The sequence below is a fragment of the Centropristis striata genome, chromosome 9, assembly GCF_030273125.1.
Source record: "Centropristis striata isolate RG_2023a ecotype Rhode Island chromosome 9, C.striata_1.0, whole genome shotgun sequence".
Lineage (NCBI taxonomy): Eukaryota > Metazoa > Chordata > Actinopteri > Perciformes > Serranidae > Centropristis > Centropristis striata.
The window spans coordinates 13,291,901-13,313,784 of NC_081525.1; the positions used below are offsets into that span (position 1 = coordinate 13,291,901).

Here is a 21,884-nt window from a genome sequence, read left to right on the forward strand (position 1 = left end):
GGTTGAGTTTTAGTTTAACAAAATAAAAGTTCGGTCTTTAAATTGAGCTGAAAGTCAAAGTTTAGAACAGAACTTGTAGTTTTATACTGTTTTATTCATAGGTTGGAAAGTTTGAGCAGTCTGTATATCTTAGTTACTTTTTCTTTGTTTTGGGCGAATTGTATTACTCTCCACCGTTTTATAATTTATGTCGGGGATTATGATGGGCGTAAATACTGGAGAACACACATTTAAAAGCAATACAGAATGAGCCTTACTGCATTTTACATTGTTATACCTTAATTTGTCACTTAGCACCTGATTTTTTGTGTTGTTGTTTTTTTTCTATTACATAAATTAGGAGATATCCGGTATTACTTGATACAACAAAGGTACAAATTGTGAGGAGAGGACTGGTACTGAAAGCTGTTCTAATGTTGAGAAACGGTCGCAGTATTGCATGTGACTGTTTGGAAACAGAACTACTTAGTCATGTTTAGGGAAAACTAAGGAGACTTTCAAAGTTTTTTTCAGTTGGTACATGCAGTGGTTTAAGCCAACATGGTCTCACAGGAATCCGTAAAATAGCCACAGATTCACTTAACTCAAAATCTGTGGAATAGCCACGGAATCACTCAAATTTCCATGAAACTGACACGGATTTAGCTACAATGCAAGTTAATGACAGTCATATCCCGTGGCTATTCCAACATACAAAGTGATTATGTACGTTCACTGAGTGAATATTTAGAAGATAAAACATATATTTCTGGCTAGAAATGTGATCAAAATCCATTTTTATGCAGAAACTAAGTAAAAATATTGATTTTTTTCACTAAAAATGCGAGAACTGTCCGCCATGTTTTTTGTTCTGACCGCCGGGACCTTGAAAGTCACGTGACTTGGAACAAACCAATAGGAAAAAATATCCATGGAATAGCCACGGGATATGACATTAACTTTGACATTTAACATGTTTTTAACATTGTAGCGAAATCCGTGTCAGTTTCACGGAAATTTGAGTTCAGCGAATCCGTGGCTATTTCACGGATTCCTGTGAGACCATGTTCGTTTAAGCATGAGCAGTGGTACCAACAATATCTCCAATCTAAATGACAGAATACATACAACTTAAAAAAAATGCAAGGTACGTAAAAAGTATTTACTTTTGTTTTCACACGAGACACGAACCCCTTGGTTTAAAAGTAGGGTAAGAATATCAAGGTAAGCCAATCAGAGTAGGGCGCAAGATATATATATATTTTTTTTTTACTTCAACATTCTGTTACTAACTAACTTATAATTACTACACTACAATAGGTCTATCCACCTTTCGACGAACATTAATATGGGCAATAATAAGCTGCTTGTAAAGGTTTTTGTGAGAACAGATTTACAAAATTATTTTGTTGGAAGTTAAGAATGAACTTTCCTACTCAACTCTTACCTTTTAGATTGACAGACTGGATAAAGAGATTTAAGGAGCTGTTGTTGTTATGGTGAAAAGTTAATTAATATGCATGCAGTTTATTTGGTCTTATAATTACATTTCAATAATAATCTTCAGAGGTTACTTATCTTGAGACATGGGTCGCTGTCTATCTATGGATAAATCTTTGAAACTCATCAAGCTCTACACACAAACTGTTTATCTGCATGTTTCCTCCGCGCCTCATCACAAAACTTGTCATACGAGCAACTCAATCAGACTTTCTGACATGATTAAGAAGGAAAAATATAGGAACTAACTTGATTGAAATCTCTTTTGCCTGTGTTTGTACAGATGACAGCAGAAGCCATTCTGCGCCTGGTCACTGATCCTGTGCTGCCGTTCTACCCTCTGGACATTGCCCTGGATGTTCAAAACAAACTCAAAGGTAACACTGATGATGATGCTGAGGTAGAGCTGGTGGTGGTGATGTACAGTTTTAACCCTCTGGAGTCCATGAAAGTGCCAGAGCACGACTTCTTTGACATCACAATGTAAAAACGAAGCAGCACGGAGCCCTGCTGTCAGCTTTTCTCTAAAGTTTTGGCTTTTCCAGAAGTTTCCATGTCCAATTTAATGCATCAACCCTTTTTATTAGCAAAGGTTAAAAAAAAAAAACACCTTGAAGTGTATTAACATGATTTTACTTTTTTTGCAGAGATTTTTCTAATTTGTGCATTTATAATTTCTAATGCAATCTTTTGTGTTTCCTGCTTTAAAAAAAAAAAAAAAAACTATCTGTGTTTTTGGTGTTTTTTGTCATTTTTCTGTGTTTTTTGTATTGTGTTTGTATGTGTTTTTGTGTGTGTTTTTGGTTTGTTTTTCATGTTTTATGTGGGATTTTTTTGTGTTTTTGTGTGTTTTTTTGTGTTCAAATTGTTGATCTAGTAAGTCAAAATGAAAAAAAAATAATCAGGTCATATAGGTGAGGTTGTCATGGTAAAGATTTTTAAGTGGTTTATACAGGAAGAATGAAAAGGAGTCCAAAACCGACAAAATAGCCCCAAACTCCAAAGGGTTAAGTAATGTGAATGCTTAGACTTCTAAGGATTAAAAACTGCATGTAATCCTCTATTCTTGTTGAGGTTGAGATCTCTTTTTCAAGAGAGACCAGAGAACAAAAAAACAGCATACAAAACAGAAGTGTAGGTAGAACTATAGGAGCCATAAAAACATTCAATCATTCAATTCCAATTGACTTTTACCTGAAACTAGGTGTGAATGAAGTAATAATGAAGTACTGATGAACCCTCTGTTAACCCTCTGAAATCTTCCGCTATTAACTAAGAAGTGGAAATGTTATGCAATGTAATTGTGTGCCTTTTTTGGTAATTTTGTGTCTTTTTAAAATAATTTTGTGTCTTTTTAAAATAATTTTGTGTCTTTTTAAAATAATTTTGTGTCTTTTTTTGTTAATTTTGTGTCTTTTGTTAGTAATTTTGTGTCTTTTTTAGATTTTTTTTGTCTTTTTCTAATAATTTTGTGTCTTTTTCTCATAATTTTGTGTCTTTTTTAAGTCATTTAGTGTTTTTTCAGTTATCTCTGTGTCTTTTTTTTGGTCATTGTGTCTTTTTTCTAGTAATTTTGTGTCTTTTTTAAGTAATTCAGTTTATTTTCTGTCATTTTGTGTCTTTTTTTTAGTAATTTTGTGTCTTTTTTTGGTCATTTTGATACTGCTTCCAGCGGCCCCCAGGTAATTTGAATTTGAGACCCCTGTTCTAAACTGTCCATCCAAAAGTTATTGCACCCATAATATAGCTAAAGATCCCTGTACAGAAAACTAGTGAATGCATATAACTGCATCAAGTCTGGTAGGTGAAACAGTAACAAGCAGTTCTGCCTGTAAGCTGTGGTGGATGTTTACAACCAGCATCTCAGGTTGCAATTTAACCTTTTGCCTACATTTTCTCTACCAAATAAGTTTGGGTTTGTTTGTTTGCTTGCCCCATCTGACCTTTTTTTTTAGCATTGTTTCCACATTCCCAGATCTGAGAATGAACCTCGATACAGTTGCATACAAAGTAAATGGAAAAATCTGAATAGAGACGTGAATTTCACAGTGATATTTGATTCTGCACTGTGCAGCAAACAACAAGAGTCCTGGATTCTAGACAGAACACTGCAGTATGCACAGCACAGTGTGTGTGTGTGTGTGTGTGTGTGTGTGTGTGTGTGTGTGTGTGTGTGTGTGTGTGTGTGTGTGTGGCTGCTGTTTTGGACTTTTATGCAGAGGCATAACTCATGTCCACTGTCCAGCCAGCCAGCCTGAGCATCAATCCCTAATACTCTCTCCAACAAACAGGAACACACACACACACACAGGAAGCAAAACGACATGCTATGCACACACACATAAACAAACAAGGGCTCCAGGAGTGTGCACATAACTCATTGGCATGCAAAAACACTTTTGCTGAATGTTTTTATGCTGTATGCGACAGACATACAGCACATACACCGAGCCTTTTCCCCAGACTTTTCCTCCCATAAGAATGATTTAGTGTTTGTTCATGTATTTAGCTGAACTTATCGATCTTTCCACTCGTGATTCCACAACACAGTGACCTTCATTCCTGCACCTGTAAAAAAAAAACTAAAAAAAAACTTTCCTCTCCTTTATCACAACCAAAACTTTCAGTTGTAACATTTTAGCTCCTTTTTCTTCAGTCAGTTAAATACCTGGTTGTACTTTGCATCTGCACTCTCTCATTTTGGAGGATTAGACTACACAGCTGGGTGTCTTCATTAACCATTTAAATATTCACACTCATCTCTGGGATTTAACAGGAATTAACTGTCCTCTATTGATGCCGTGCTGTCTGACGATTTTTTCTTCTTCTCAATGTTCCAGTTCTCGTTTCGTCTCTTAACTTCCAGTTGCTGTTAGTCGCTAAAGTAAATAGAAGTTAAAAGTCAGTTCGGGTCACACAGCTGGAAACACACATGCAGGTTTGAGGAGTGTAGAACCTGATAATGTAATAACTTCCCGATAATGTAATAAAGTGCATTTCCCAATAATGTAATAAAACATTTTTTTACCAATAATGTAATAAAGTATAACATTAATGGGAGGTTATTACATTATCAGGTTAGCCTTCATTTTGCAAGTCCTGATAATGTAATAATTATAGGTATAATAATAGGTATTTTTTGGGCATTTTGTAGCTTTATTTAGAGAGAGAGATATTGAGAGTGAAAGGGGACAGAGGGGAAGACATTCGGGAAAGGGCTCCGAGCCGGATTCGAACCCGGGCCGCCCGCTTACGAGGACTGGGCCTCTGTGGTACGCGCTCTACCAGGTGTGCCACCGGGAACGCCCAAATGTGTAGGCAACTTTTGACCCGTTCATCCGTTTTTCACAAACGGGGCATCCATGACACACGAATGCATTCAACAGCTTCTTGAAATCTAAAGGTGCTTGGTGTTATTTTGTTATTTTTTAGTACATTTTGATGCTGATCCTTTTGTACTTTTACTTCAGTACGTTTTGAATGCAGGAATTTTACTTATAGTGGAGTCATTTCACAGTTTGGTATTAGTACTTTTACTTAAGTTAGGGATCTGAATACATTTTCCACCACTGACGACAAGTTAAAGTCGTGCATTTAAGACACTGCTTAAGCAAAAGTACAAAAGTATCAGCTTCAAAATGTACTTCAGTATCAAGAGTAAAACAGGGTTCGTACGGGTGCTTGAAAACCTTGAAAATGCTTGAATTTAAATGTATTTTCAAGGTTTAAAAAGTTGGATTTTGGATAAAGTGCTTGTAAATGCTTGAAATTCTTACTGTATTTCTCTTGCAATCTGGCTATATCCATCTATAGACTATAGATAATCACATGTTCAATGTAAAAAATAACGAGTAGCCTATCTGAAATGAAGAGCGTTCCTCCTAAAAGTGTAATACCATCTCTGTTGGTATGGTTCAGTGAAATCTCCCCCTTTTAGTATGTAAGTACTCATCTAAAACATGCAATTTACAACAGGCGTAAGATACTGGAAAATCTAGAAAATTTACCTTGAAAATCCTTGAAAAATGCTTGAATTTGACCACTGAAAAAGTGTACGAACCCTGGTAAAAGTACTCATTACCCATTCTGTATGTATTATTGTTATTATATATATTAATAGGGATCTGAATACTTTTTCCACCACTGCTAAAGACCCATCTCTTTACTGAACACCTTCACACAATCGGATGGAGTTTGAAAGTTTGTTCCACTACCAGGGAACAGTATTTCGGGAGGTGACAGTAATCTCGACCTTAAGATGAACTCGTTCGAGTCAAAGGGGACGTTTACAACAAGTTTTAAGAAATTCCCTCCAGACATTCCTGAGATATCACGTTCACAAGACTCAGGAAGACAAATGGCTGGACAGACTATCCGACCTCATAATGCCTCCAGCCATAGCTGTCATCGGCACAGAGGCATAAAAATCGAAAACTTTTGTTTGCAAACCCCAAACTTTTGTTTGTGTTGAGCTGAGTCCCGTGGGCAGGACCTATGCTGGAAGATGTCTGACACATCTCTGTTGGCCAGTCTCTAACCCTAACCCTTCAACAGCTTGGCAACATCCATTATTCGTAACCAGGAGACACTTGTGAATGTGAAATGTAGAAACGTGTCTTACATTTATAAGCATAGGTCTCCCCGCCTACAGGATTCAGCTCAACAGCATGTTTGCATCCATTTGTAAACCAAAGTTTTCGAGATCAAAAGTTTTTGATCTCTAATAATACACTACAGGCCAAAAGTTTGGAAGCAACTTTAATTTTCTGTTCACAATGGCTTTCTTAAAAAAACAGCATGGATTCTTTGGATTTTTGGATGTGTTTACTGCATGATCAGATTTTACCTTTATTGAATTGAACCATTTTCCTCAATTTACCTTTAGGTAAACATTGATGTTACCAGATCATTATTAAATAAATGTTAAGAGAAGAAAAGAAGAGCTTAGTTTTAGGGCTGAGAAGGTTTGGAAGAACTTCAATGCAAAAGTAAAAAACAAACCACAGCTTGCATTATTCACTTTAGCTCTTTGGCTTTTGAGAGTTTGGATACAAAAATACCAACAAATCTCAAATTTGTTCATATCTCTGACAAACTACCACAGAAATGGATCAAATTGAAGCAGCTCATTAAAGAAACAAGAGTGTAGATTTATACATTAGGGAAAGAAGGATACACAAAGTCTAAGCAATAAAAACCCAAAGACCTGATAATTAAGTAAGTATGAGTAGTAAAAATGTGTTCTAATAAGTGACTCTGGTAACACTTTACAATAACCATCATTTATAAATGGTAAACAGATCAGTTTATTAATGTTTAATCATCATTTATAAATGGTGAACAGATAGTTTATTAATGTTTAATCATCATTTATAAATGGTAAACAGATAGTTTATTGATGTTTAATCATCATTTATAAACGTATATAGGCCATTTAGAATGGTAAATACATAATTTAGTAATGTTTAATGAACTAAATCATTTATAAATGGCAAATGGATGGTTTATTAATGTAAGTTTATAGTTACTTTACCATTAACAAACAATTAAATTGTAATTCATCGTTAATTAATAGTTTTAGTTGCACTTATTATAACATTTTAACACCATATTAAGTATGTTAATGATTTTAAAATTTTTCATATACCTTTAAGAAATTGGTTGAAAACATTTATAGCACTTTGTAAATGGTTAATAATTGGTTTATAAACCATCTATAAACATCACTTAGTTGGTTATTGTAAAGTGTTACTGTGACTCTTCATATAATAATCATGTTTATTTTGTTGCAAAGTATAGCAATGAAACTATGATCTTTTTTTGTACAAATTTGATCTTGCTTCCAAACTTCTGGCCTGTAGTGTACATATTTCATCACCAAATTAATTCTACTGGCATTGCTATTGTGTCTGACTGCATAATAAAGACCCCTGCAAGCCATACTATGTCAGATTCATTGATATTTGGTTCTGTATGTTTTTTTTGTAAGGGCACCATGAGCCTGGAGCCAGCAGGGTGTGATGTATTGTAGGTTATGGAGGATCAAATCATTCTGAAGCTAGACATAGATTGCCAATACAGCCACATGTTAAATCCAGCAAAGTTGTCCTCTGTGTATGAGCTACAAAAAATGATTTACATATTTATCACCCAAAGAGTGCAACTTGCATAGTAAGAATGCAGCACTTTAGTCAAGGTCTGAATTGAACCCCGTATAAATTTACATTGCCAAATATTCAGCATTAAGCATGCTGTACAACCTCTCAGGCCTTCTGAACCAAAATCAGCTTATTCAGTCACAGTCTCAGAGCGTGCAAACACTCTGTCCTTGAATATTAAGATGACCTTTGAAAGAGGATGCACAACAGAGGCTTTGATACATTTCGCCTCATGCTGCCTTTACTTGCAAACTCTGAATAAACAAAATGTTGCTTTTGTTAAGCGAGAGCTGTCGGAGCGAGCTTTATGAATGGATAATCAATGCAGCGTTCGACGTCTCTGTTCTGCATTAGTTGTGGATGTAGAATAAGAAAATGCACACTGTACAGAATTAATGAACCTGGTCTCACAGGAATCCGTGAAATAGCCACAGATTCGCTTAACTCAAAATCTATGGAATAGCCACGGAATCACTCAAATTTCCGTGAAACTGACACGGATTTCGCTACAATGCACTAAATTGAACATTTAGCTATGCCGCCTGACTATAACAATATCAGAGTGTTTCGTTAGTCTTGAACATGACTATCCTTAATTCCTTACCCCACTGGTTCCCACTGGAAGCCAAAATTCAATAGAAAACACTAATTTTAATAAATAAGATGGATAGGAGCACAGCTGCCACTTCCAAATACACTAGTCCAGGGGTCGGCAACCTTTACTTACAGAAGAGCCATTGTCTACGAAAAAAAGAGAAAAAATGTTGGAATGGAGCCACAAACCTTATTTTGAACCTCACAATGAAATAAAACGGCCTATTAAGTCTAAATTAGCCTATTTACATTACTAATAGGTCATTATGAGCATTTATTAATATGATTTTGTCAGAATTCAGCGAGGAGCCAAGTGCCTGTGAGAGGCTGGACAAGACAAGACAATGCAAGTTAATATTTTTTCCTATTGGTTTGTTCCAAGTCACGTGACTTTCAAGGTCCCGGCGGTCAGAACAAAAAACATGGCGGACAGTTCTCTCATTTTTAGTGAAAAAAATCAATATTTTGACTTAGTTTCTGCATAAAAATCGATTTTGATCACATTTCTAGCGAGAAATATATGTTTTATTTTCTAAATATTCACTCAGTGAATGTACATAATCACTTTGTATGTTGGAATAGCCACCGGATATGACTGTCATTAACTTGCATTGTAGCGAAATCCGTGTCAGTTTCATGGAAATTTGAGTGATTCCGTGGCTATTCCACGGATTTTTCGTTAAGCAAATTCGTGGCTATTTCACAGATTCCTGTGAGACCATGTTGAATTAATTCTTCATGCTTGAGATAAAATGAATCTATATAACAAATTCTATCAATCACTGACACAGTAGGATCAGAGATTGAAAGAGATGCTCTCCATCACATGTACTGTAGCTCCAACTTCAAGTCTCATTCATTGTACCAGTGAGGCAATTGTTCAGTTGCACAGGTTCAGTGGCTCTGTCTAAGCATGTAAGCACCGTCCCATTAAGGTCTAGATTGAGTGGTTATGCTTCCCCGTCTGAGACTAATGGACAGATTATGACCTGAGAGGGAGAGATGACTGATTATTACACCTGCCTGAAGCCTCTGTCTGTTTCTTCATCGCTTTTTTTCTCATTGTACCCTGATGTCTGCCCCGCACTCTCTCCTCTCTATCAATTCAATTCAAAGGCACTTTATTGGCATAAAAGATACAGCTTATTGGCAACTTTGCACATTTAGCGGTGAGATGAAGAACGGTGGTACGAGTGAGCGTCATTTTCATCAAGGCTGAAAGGCCTCATCATCTGGCCAAAACACAAATGGCAAAGCAGAACTACACACCATTAACTCTATGGAGTCTTGGGTTATTTTGTCCATTTTTGGATCATTTTCATGTTTTTGTGATTCATTTCTTGGTAATTTTGTGTCTGTTGTGTCTCTTTCAGTTATTTCGTGTCTTTTTTTTGGTCATTTTGTGTCTTTTTTGGTAATTCTGTCTCTGTTGTTGTGTCTTTTTCTAGTTATTTTGTGTCTTTTTATACATTTTCTGTCTTTTTGGTTATTTGTGTCTTTTTGTGTCTTTTCGTCATTTTGTGTCTGTTGTTGTCTTTTTTAGTTATTTTTTGTCATTTGTGTCTTTCTTGTCTTTTTTGTGTCTTATTTGGTAATTTTGTATCTGTTGTTGTGTCTTTTTCAGTTATTTTGTGTCTTTTTTGTGTCATTTTGTGTCTTTTTTAGTCATTTTGTGTCTCTTTTGTCATTTGTGTCTTTTTGTGTCTTTTGGTCATTTTGTGTCTTCTTTGGGTTATTCTGTCTTCTCATTTTGTGTCTTTTTTTTTAGTCATGTTTTGTCTTTTTTTGTTCAGCTTTGTTTTTATGTCTGGATGTGATGAAGAAGCCATTCGTTGGCGCTTTTGGAGACTCGAGAGGGTTAATTAGGAACACGCTTTACTTAATGTTTCTGTTATATCTATGCTCTGGATTACTGATCTACAGTAATAGTAGGAGTACCGGATTTAAGAATAAAGGGGACACGTCGGACAAAAGCACCAATTTTTTCCACAGGCTCTCTATCATAATAAGTTTCAATTTTTGGTAGGAGCCACTTCATCAAGATTGTGGATCGGAGATGGCAGCCACATAAAGTCTATGAGAAACAATATATCTTCCAAGCCACTTAAAAGGTCAATCTTGGTGTCATAAATCAAAGAATAGCACACAAATTTAACTTTTACTGTCATAAACTGTAGGAAACACACAGTTTTGCTATAAAAATATAACATTTTCATGTAAAATTAATGGAGAAATACCATTATGTGTGAATGAATGACACAATTGCCCTAAAATAACTGGAATATTCAGGCTAAATTACAGTTTTTTTAATGATATTTTCATTTAAATTTACAGTAGAAAACCCCCTCACTGTAATTTTACGGTGAAGTTCTGGCAACCAAAGCTGCAGGTATTTTACCGTAAATTAAACAGATTTTTTTTACAGTGTATGAAATGTAAATAAAACAGAATCAAATTCTGGTTCAAATGCCAACATCAGCCAGGTCTGCTCCTTATTTCTGTGGTAGTTTTTAAGAGATTTGTACAGCACAGCTGTGTTGGCTGCTGACATATTTTTCAGCTGATATGAATTATTGTTAGTCAGAAAAGATCACGGCTAACATGACCTTGTTTATAACAGAATCAAATTCAGAATTCAGAGTATGTTTATAAGCAGCTTGAAAATAAAATACACAGCCTTTGCTCAAAGGATTTGTGAATTATTTCATTCAGGTTCATTTAAACGTCCCAACTGGAATCTAGCTTTTACATTCCTGCAAACAATGATATGTTAATCTGCAACATATTTTTAGTCCAGTAATGAAACAGTTTGATGTTTAACCCTCTGGAGTTTCTAAAACGCCAAATCATGACTTCTTCATCAAATCCAGACTAGAAAACAAAGCAGCGTGGAGCCCTACTGTAAATTTACCTCTAAAGTTCTGGCTGTAATGAGGCCAGTTTCAGTTTGATGATGATATACCAAGTGAAACAAACAGACAAGATCAAATATATTGTGTATAAAATGATAGAACTGGATGTAACCCTCTTATATGTTATATTTGCAGCCTTTGTTCACATTTGCAACATTTAAAATTCTTCATTGAGCATGATAGTGTTTTGAAAGTAAAAAAACGATTAAAAAAATTACATTTTATGTTGGACTAAAGGACTAAAAAGACACAAAATGACAAAAAAAAGACACAAAATGACTAACAAAAGACACAAACTGACCAATAAAAGACACAAAATGACCAGAAAAAAAGACACAAAATGAGAAGACAGAATGACCACAAAAAAAACCCAGAAGAAGACACAAAATGACCAAAAATGGCACAGAATGACTTAGAAAGACACAAAATGACAAAAAAAATACACAAAATGACAAAAATTGTTATGTTATACACACAAGACACTAATAAAATACTAGAGTCCCACTAGAATAAAAACCAGATTTGGTTGACAGGATCACACACAACCACAAGATCACATTTATGTTGGTTTTCTTTGTTTCTTTTTGTTTCAAAATGTTGATCCAGTAAACCCATTACTTTAAACTGGGACACTGTACCATTGTTGAAGTTTGGTCCAGTTTTTCTGTATCGTTGTTGAAAGTTATGTCTGTCAGTGGTTGTGTCCTGTCATTTTTAACTAACCTTAACTGGGGAAATTCAGTTACGTAACTTCAAATGTAATTTTTTGACTTTGCTGGTTTTACAAGCCTGCTGCTCTCATTCTATGCCATTTTACATCTTTTTTGGGAATTTTTTGTTTATTTTGGGGTAATTTTGTGTCATTTTTGGTCATTTTATGTCCTTTTTGGTTATTCTTGTGTCTTTTTTGGTAATTTTGTGTTTGTTTAACCCAAAAGTCACTCAAAAATGTGTCACGCTTATTTGTTTTCTTCACTTCATTATTTGACTCTGCAGAATGTTGTATATAAATCTTTATTTCAGTGTTTTATGTTCAATAATACCACACAATTTTAAGAAAGTAATATGTTTTTTTCTACATTTGGTAATTTTTTAGTCCACAGAGTTGGAAAATCAGATATAATAAAGTCAAATAAATATCTCGAATTGTGCAGTTAAACCAAAAGGTGTGAAAAGGACCAGAGTAATGCTGCATCTTATTTTTGGCCTGTGTTAAGAAATTATGTCGCAAGGGAACTGGCTTTATTTTAATTGCAGCAGCTTTATAATACACAATTGGACATCATGTCCCTACACTTCATCTCCGAGTGTCATATTCCTTATGCTTACATTTAGTTTTACTATTTTCTTCAGCTGTGTGTAATCAAAAAGAGGCTGCTTGTGACAGATTTTGGGCTCTTTATTGTGGTTATTAAATTGGTATTAAACTTAATTCCAGGTGGCATTATAAACGTCTTAAAGTTATAAATCTGACGTTGTGATACGTGTAGATACTCTCAATGTTTGGTACCGAGCAGCTATTGTTCACCCGAAAAACAGGTGGGAGAGAGCTTTTATCTCCGCTGGTTAAAAATACAGAGAGGCACCAGATGGACAAAAAGAAGAGGAGGAGGAATAGGACAGTGAAATAAATACTTTTTGATGTGTGTGTTTGTGTGAGTGTAACAGATAGTGAGGCATGATAAATAATTTCTGCTGTGTGTTAGGATGCCGTGTGGGTTGGTTAATGGCAGTGGTTGCGGTGTAAAAGCTAACATGTACATAGTAAGATTTGAACACCTTGTAATTTTAGCCAAGATAAAAGAACAAAAGAGTGTGAGAAAAAGTAGGATGAGCCACTGATTCCCAAAGCCACCACGAATAATTACAATGTCTTAAGTTTTCTTTTAAGAAATACGGTTAATGTTTCTCAACATGGAAACACAGAGTAACGGTGCGTTCAGACCGGACGCGTAGCGAATATTTCGCGCGACAAGATTACATACAAAGTCAATGCAAACACGCGAATAGACGCGAATTTTTGCCGGCGGCGCGAATCGCGGGTTTCGCGCGACGCGAGTGCCGCGATTGACGCGAATGTCGCGGCGCGAATGAAACAACGCGAATTCGCGTGAGTTCAATAAATTCAATTTTGGCGAAATATTCGCGTGACGCTGTGTCGGGACAGCCTATCAGCGTTGAGATTCTGGACGACAGTGTCCGAGATACATACATGAGAGAGAGGAGAAAAGAGGCAGGAAGGAGGAGTGGGTCGGCAGGAGGGACAGGAAAAAGGTGGAAGTACTCTGCGGTCCTCTCTCCTTGCTGAGTGCGCCTCCGGATGATGTCACTCACCCAGACACGACGGCGTGTTTTCCGACGTATCTCGGACTTCCAGAGCAGGTACAGGGACGCTATGCTTGTCATGGTTGATGACAGAATGAAATGGAGGGAATTATTTGGCGCTAAATAGTCTCTTGGGCGAAAATTCGCGTCGCGCTACTCGCGCGAGTGACGCAAATTAAATTCAATTCTCGCGCGTATCAACTCGCGCGAGTAACGCGACGCGAAAATTCGCTACGCGTCCGGTACACGGTAAAGCTGCTGGATCATTTAATTATAGAATGGGTTTAAAGATACATAAATCAATGTATCTATTTAAGCAATAGACAAGCAAACTTCTGCAATAAAACCACTTAGGTTTACGAAACCACTTACGACTAAGTTTAGGTTAAAACAACAGGGTTTGGCTTACAAACAACTACTTCAGAACCAAACTACTGAGAGCAGTTGACTCCGAATAGAAACCTGACTCTTGAGGAATAAGAACGAGTGGAAGTGGCACATTCCTCCTGCAGCAGTCTCTCCCAGCTGCTAACAGTTAGCTCTGTAGAAGTACAGTGTGTAAGTGCTAACAGGCTAACAGTTAGCTCTGTAGCAGTACAGTGTGTAAGTGCTAACAGGCTAACAGTTAGCTCTGTAGCAGTACAGTGTGTATGTGCTAACAGGCTAACAGTTAGCTCTGTAGCAGTACAGTGTGTATGTGCTAACAGGCTAAGAGTTAGCTCTGTAGCAGTACAGTGTGTATGTGCTGCTGCTGCAGGAGGTGTTCACTTAGTGATCTCTGTTTGTTTACAACAAGCACCGGACACTCTGTGCACAGTTAGCGATGCCGGTTAATTCACGATCACTATGTTAATGATCAGCGGAGAAGCTGTGCACAATTAGCCATGCTGCTTTGTTTATGATCAGCTGCTGACTTTGTGCACAGTTAGCGACGGCGGCCACAGTTGCGTCTCCCGTGTTTAATCCGTCGCAACGATCAAAAATCATACGTCACCTCCACAGTCTCTAAATCCCTCTGTGGGCCTTTTTGTAGTGGAGACACGCAGAGTGAGTGGACTTTGGAGAGGGCGTGGCCTGAGACTTTCCCGGTGGCCACTCTTCCCCCTAAAGGAAACACGGCTAATGTGTCCTCTGCATTTAACCCATCCTTTTACACAACAGTGAACACACCAGGAGCACTTCAGTCCTAGGATTGGTTAGGGTACATCCAGATGAGAAAGACACCACACATGTATCTGCTTTGTGGAAAGTCTGAACACTGTGAGAAAATCTATTGCTTTACAGAAGCTAATGGAACAGCAGCTAGCAAGGAGAGGGAGTAGGACTTTGTGTTCCAACAAATGTAACAAATGTCTTTATCTGGCCAGAGGCTGTCATTACAGAAGCTAATTGTCAAGACACCGGGGTGAAGTCAAGAAGAGAGTGCTGTTACTGAAAGAGTTCATGTCCCCCTCATGTATTTGTAGAAGTGTGTGTGAAAGAAGAACATTACTAAATGTCATCATGTCTTTGCCAGTAGAGTACACTGTGTGTGGATGGGGCTGAGTAAGCCAAGGCACATGTCTCCGTGTGTAGGCTACACATGTGTGGGTAGTGAATCAACGGTCTATTCAAAGATTAGTGTGAGTATATTTTGAGGGATATGAAATGGCTGTGTGTGAGGGTGTCTGAGTACAAATGATTGTGTGTGTGTGTGTGTGTGTGTGTGTGTGTGTGTGTCTGGTCTCTGGGTGTTTTAGCAGCCCCCTGCGGCAGAGGACCAGTGATATTTAATGGATTCTTCACAGCCGGTGTGGAGCACTGCAGTATTCATGACTGGCAGTCATGGAGGGGACTCAGATCAAACAACCAGAGCTAATTGAAACCCCCAAAAACCTTTTGTTCAACTTTTTAAATCACTGTTCTCCTTTCTTTTCTCTTTTCATATAAAACTGCCTTTGGTCTAGTCTGATCTGACATAAATCTCCATTAATTTACTGTAGTGATAGTGCTCAGTAGCATGGCTAAGCTTTTGCTCCTCAAATGCAGCACCAAAGAAAGGTAGAAGAGGCTATTGTCAGCGCCGGCTATTACTGCAATACACTGAGGAAATCAAAGCAAATGTGTGAGCCCATATGCATTAATTATTTCTTATACTTGGATGTCACTTAAAACCTATTGATGTACATTTTTAATTAGGGATATATCTCCGTGACAAAGCCAAAAAATGTATTTTGCTGTATAATTAGATGGAAGGTGGAGATAGGGGAGAAGGTGACCACTTTAATGAAGCCCGACGTTGTGATTCAGAATGTAAAGAAGCCCAACTACAGATGGGTGACAAATGAAAGGGAAAAACACGTCAGGGTGAATTGTTAGGCTACTATTACCATCCAGAGCAGTTTCAATGATTCCTGTTATATATTCTCTGAGTTTCTGAACTCTACAGGATGGATGAAAAGCATTATTTCAAAGATACTTCCTCATTTGGTGTCTGAGTGCTGTCTAAAGGCCACAGAAACTTTGTGTTTGATACAACTTGCAGGGTAAACACACCAGCCATCTGGGAGCCAAATGCTAGTCATTTAGCCTGTCTATGTTCCCCTCTTTGTATAAGACTAGGGAACATAGGACCCTTTTTCCCAGCTTTTCCTAAAAAGGGTCCTATGTTCCCCTGTCTGTTACTTTTTCCACCATTAGGCTACTGCCAAACTCCATGGCAAATAGGCCTAACCCTAACCCTGTTTAACCCTTTATAGGGCACTCATTGAAATACTTGCAAATTCCAAATTTCAACCCTAGAGAATATTGTAGGATACATGCTGAGAGTCTACCGTAAAGACTCATAGATTGTGGGGTTCCCAGGTTTTCTAAAAAAGGGGAACATAGGGATGACCCCGTCATTTAGCTCTCTAAGCTAGGTATCTAGCTAACTGCTTTCTAAGCTTCTTATTTTCGTCTTTTCTTTGGTCAAATGACAGTTTCCCATTTCTTTACACAGTCCTTTGCATTTTTATTGAGCACAGCAAGATTCTTTGAGCTGCACTGGTTGGGTAGTAGGGGGCAGACAAATCAGTGCTTCTGCTTTCCAAGCTAGATTTATGCTAAGTTCACACTGCGCAGTTTGGATTTATTTGCTCAGAACCAATTTCTTTGTCTAGCTGTTGACACTATTTTTTTAATGTGGCCTATATTCAGACAGTCTTGAACTGACCTGTATGCACAGAACAACAATAAGAGATGTCAGATGGATCTGTTCTCTACAACAGAACAGCATGTCTGTCCGGTCCTCTGTCACTCTTCTTCTCTGTTTCTTCTTTTTTTCCTGTTAAAGGGTTTTTTGAGGAGAAAAAAATGCAAAAATGGGGTCTATAATAAAAAATGGGGTCTATAATAAAGTGGCCAGTGAGTGTATGGTTTTCCTTTTTTTTTTTTTGTTATTGTTGTGATATCAAACACAGGTCAAATGGCCAGAGCCAGAGTATTAGGTATTATGGTTAGACTGGATACTTGTGATGTGCCAATGAAGCCTCATGAAGCATTTTCTTTATTTTTCTGGGCCGACTAGATGGTGCTCTTAGTTTAAAGAAAAAGCCTCAAGCAAAAGTAATTAATTGTGCTTTCAGTCCTTTGTTGAACATAGAGCACCATCTAGTGGGCTCAGAAAATAAAGAACATGCTTCATGAGGCTTCATTGGCACGTCATTCCCGGATACTAATTTTGTCATAACTACAAAGAGAAATCTGGATGCTCACATTCTCTCTTCTTTGAACATTGATGGGGTACTTGTGATTATGCCGCAGACATATAGTATGAATTGCAGTTAAGCAAGATCTGCTGCTGCTTCAAAAGATGGCTTCAGTTCCACCCAGTGTAATATAATCCTTGCATCTTAATGGAACTACAGTGTATTAGATTTTAAAGATGCATCCAAATTTCAACTAAAGCCAATTCATAATGAGGCTTCAGCAGTCTCGGCTGGCAAATCTAGACATTTTTTAGAATGAAATTGTCTTTTTGTGTCTCCACTGGATGTCTCCTTGCTGAGTCACAGCTACCTGCATCTAAAGGTTTGTTAGAGGAACACAGCAGCTCTCCAATACACCTACGCAACACTGCCTCATGACTGCTGAAGCCTCCTCCTGTTAGCTTCAGCACAAATTAAGAATGCTTTCATCAGATGAGGACTGTGTTTTTTTACAGTATGTTTGCACAGCGGGAATCACTCCATAACCAGTGTGGATGTAGGAAATATTACAGTGAGTGGTAATTCTTTCAAAGTACGAACAGCATGTGACTATGTTTTTAAGGTTGACTTAAAAAAGCGGAAGCTGTTCCTTTGTGAAGTGAAAGCCTAATGACAAGCAGCGAGCTGCTGCAGTCGATATCACAAGAGTCAACAGGGTTGCTTTGCATGGAAGGCATTTGGAATATGCATTCATGCATATAACATGTTTATGAATTTGCATTTCAGTATGCATGTGCTTAACTAAATTTAGAGCATGAGCACAGTAAACACAAACACGTTATTTTTAGATCATGCCTAACCTCAATATGCATTAAGAACATGGCAACTTAGAAAGCCTTGTTCATACCGAGTCGTATATTTTGTAAACACAGATGTGTGATAACTAATTAATAACATAACTGGTATAATATTACAGAAGAAGAACTGGATGGCAATTTGCTTACATCAAGTCATTTGTAAGGCATTCCCGACTGTAAGTGCATTTGGAGGAAATGTATGCAGTAGAAATGGGCGAGCATCTTTCAGAATTCTCAAAAACATGGGCTGACCTTGACTTCAATAGTGGTTGTAATCAGTGAAGCAGCCATAAAGGAAAAGAACGTTAAATTATGAGCTTCCAATCAGTGATGACCAAGGACATTACACTTAGAAATATGATAATTTTAAAGTACTGCAAGGAATTTTTAACTGGTTATTAAATGAAATAGTGGATCTTCTTTATTACCTACACTGTAAAAAAAAAAAAAAAATGTTTAATTTACGGTATGGCAATGTAAAAATAACAGTGACTGGTTTTCTACTGTAAATTTAAATGTAAATATCAGGAAAAACTGTAATTTAGACTGAAAAGTCCGTCTATTTTTAGGGTTATTGTGTCCTTGTGACGATATGGTATTTCTTTTTTCTATTAAAAAGCATTTAAATGTACTCATTTATAAAATTGTATGTGTGCTTTCTACAGTTTTGTACTATTCCTTGATTTACGGTAAGTATGAGTGTCCTGACTTATAACCCGAAAAACATCAGTTAGCCAGTTTTTTTGAGTCTTTTACCAGCATATTTAAAGACGGTAGCCCAGATCTTTAAAAAGTCATCCATCTTACATTTAAATATGTGTCTTAGATTAGATTAGATTAGATTAGATTAGATTAGATTAGATTAGATTTAACTTTATTGTCATTGCACATGTCACAAGTACAAAGCAACGAAAAGCAGATGGCATCTAACCAGAAATGCTTAAGCAGTAATTAAGTGAATCAAAGTGCAATATATACAGGAATTAATTATATAAAAAATGCAATACAATTGTTGGAGGATTATCAATCTATCTGAGTAATATATTCTTTCGAGCAGCAAATGTGAGAATACTGAGCAGGCTTCTTTGATGAGTCCCTTTAATATGAGTGCTGGGTGAACCGAGAAGCAGAACCTGTGGAACAGCATCAAGCTGGACATTAAAAATCAAATTAAGTTTGCTAACAATTTTTCCCAGTACTCCTCAATATGTATGCATGACCAGATACAGTGCCTATAGCTTCCCACCTCTACTTGACATTTGGAACACTTCATCCTGTGTCTGAGCTTTGAAAAAATGACACAAAATGACCAAAAAATACACAGAATTACCAAAAAAGACACAAAAATATTTAAAAAAAACACAAAATGACCCGAAATGACCAAAAAAGACACAAAATTACAAAAAAATACACACAGTTATTAAAAAAAGGCACAAATGAACCAAATAGACACAAAAGGACCAAGAAAAGACACAACATTACTAAAAAAAAAAAGACACAAAATTATTTCAAAAAGACACAAAATTACCAAAAAAAGTAATTAAAGGGACCTTCCACACACAACACGGTAAAGTGTCATTAATATAAAACTCACATTAAACTTTCATATCAAGGTGGGGCCCACAAAATATCATCACGAGGGCCGCAATTGGCCCGCGGGCCGCGAGTTTGAGACCCATGGTCTAAACGAAAGGCACTGGTGGTTTTCTAAAGTGCGTCTGGCAGCTGCAGATGGTCATGATAGGAGGCAGTGGTGCTCATGTAAACACTTGTCTCTTTTGTCCACGGGGCAGTCACAATGAACACAAAGTGAAAGTTTGTAGTAACTTTAAAATACTTACTACTCCGTCTGCCAGCAGTTCCACGTAGATCAAAACCTCCACTTCATTGTACAAGAAAGTTGATGGAGTGTCTTTACCACTGTAGCATCACAGGAAGAACGCCGTGAGCAGCACAATCTCTGTTCTGGTCCCTTTGAGCCTGAGAGGAAGTACATTTAATATGTCAAAGCATCTGCTGCATGGTACATATAAAAATGCAATGTTTTTGCTTTCCCCAGTCATATTTAATGCCCTAAAATCAGCTACTGTAAAAAAAGAGAGCTGCAGGAGAAAAGGAGCTACAAAGAGACATCCTGGGGCTGTGGATTGCCATTGACATTTAAATTGTGCTCGTCAAGTGCAAAGTTTGAAACTTTAGTTGAAGTACTACAGTTTAAATGCTCATTGTCATTGTTGCATTTCACTTTTACCTTTTTCATAATTTGTCTTTTCCTTATTGTTAGGTACATTGTGATGTGCATTTCAGTGTGAGGGCTACAACCTAAATTATAACTGATAACCATCTCCGCATTTGATGATTGATAATAGAGATGCAGCATCAATACAGTGCTAATGATACTTTACATAGATAGATACATGTGTTATTGATAGCACAATTGGGGCTGTGAAGTGTCAGATTAACAGCTGGTACAGTCATGGAAAAAAATAATAGATTACCCTTTTTCTTTAATTTCTTGTTCATTTTAATGCCTGCAACTAAGGCCCCGTTTACACCAGGACGTTTGCGGATAAAAACGACAAAATATTTTATCGGAAGTGCCTTTCGTTTAGACCATGAGTATCAAACTCGCGGCCCGCGGGCCAATTCACCTATGGCTAAGCCCCACCCCCTCCACTCACTCGGACAAACTGTCAACATTCGGTGACGGGCACTGTGGCAGCTGTGACAGTCGGAGAAATTTCACAGGAGGCAATTAATCATTTTTGGAGACAGAAAGATGAAATATCATCTTGAAGTCACCAAAAGGGCCTTCATTAACAGGTTAGAGGTTTTCACTCGTCTTTTCACCCCACTGACACCGCTCATTCCGGTGCTTGTTGTAAACAAACAGAGATCGCTAAGTGAACACCTCCTGCAGCAGCAGCACATACACACTGTACTGCTACAGAGCTAACTGTAGCTAACTGCCGCTAACGAGGTCGGCCGGCTTGTTAACCAGCCGGCTGACCTCGTTAGCGCACGTTAAGACGGAGTCGCTGGATTTGTCTCCAGTCATTAATGAGGAGATGTTGTGTCAGATTTGCATGTACCCCATGCACACCGTTTGACCATTTTAAACTTAAAATCTCAAGAAAAAACACATAAAAAACGACTGAAAACAGACTAACTCCAATGCATTTCAATGGATGTGGAAGCAGAGAATGTAAGCAGAGAATGTCCGAGTGTATTGGGTAAGCTATGCACACTGTGATTGGCTCATCGTGTTTGGGGGTGTGGCTTAGCCATAGGTGAATTGCGGCCCTCGTGACGATATTTTGTGGCCCTCACCTTGATATGAAAGTTTTATGTGAGTTTTGGTAATTTTGTGTCTTTTTTAATAACTATGTGTCTTTTTTAATAATTATGTGTCTTTTTCATAAATGTGTGTCTTTTTTAAGCAATTTTGTGTTTTTTCAGTCATTTTGTGTCTTTTTTTTGTAATTTTGTGTCTTTTTTTGGTCATTTTGATACTGCCTCCAGCGGCCCCCATGTAATTTGAGTTTGAGACCCCTGCGCTAGATACTTTATAGACATAGCCAATCCTCACCGATGGTCTTGTTTTGCTTATGTACACTGCAAAAAATTACAGTAAATCACTGTCAAATTGCATGAGAAATAAGGTGTAAAATTAAAAACTGCATATCAACGTAGTAGACGCTTTTACCATAAATCAAGGAATAGTACAAAACTGTAGAAAACACACATACAATTGTCACAAGGACACAATAACCCTAAAAATAGACGGACTTTTCAGTATAAATTACAGTTTTTGCCGATATTTACATTTAAATTTACAGTAGAAAACCACTCAGTCATTTTTACAGTGCCATACTGTAATTTTTACAGTGT

General features: G+C 37.3%; 1 protein-coding gene across 1 annotated transcript in view; it reads left to right on the forward strand.

The window, feature by feature from the left end:
* LOC131978137 (inactive N-acetylated-alpha-linked acidic dipeptidase-like protein 2) overlaps positions 1-21,884 on the forward strand; it is a 787,053-nt gene that overhangs the window by 738,121 nt on the left and 27,048 nt on the right. The window contains exon 15 of the mRNA XM_059341659.1: positions 1,763-1,856. Coding sequence (XP_059197642.1) covers positions 1,763-1,856 — 94 coding nt within the window. The remainder of the gene's footprint in view (positions 1-1,762; positions 1,857-21,884) is intronic.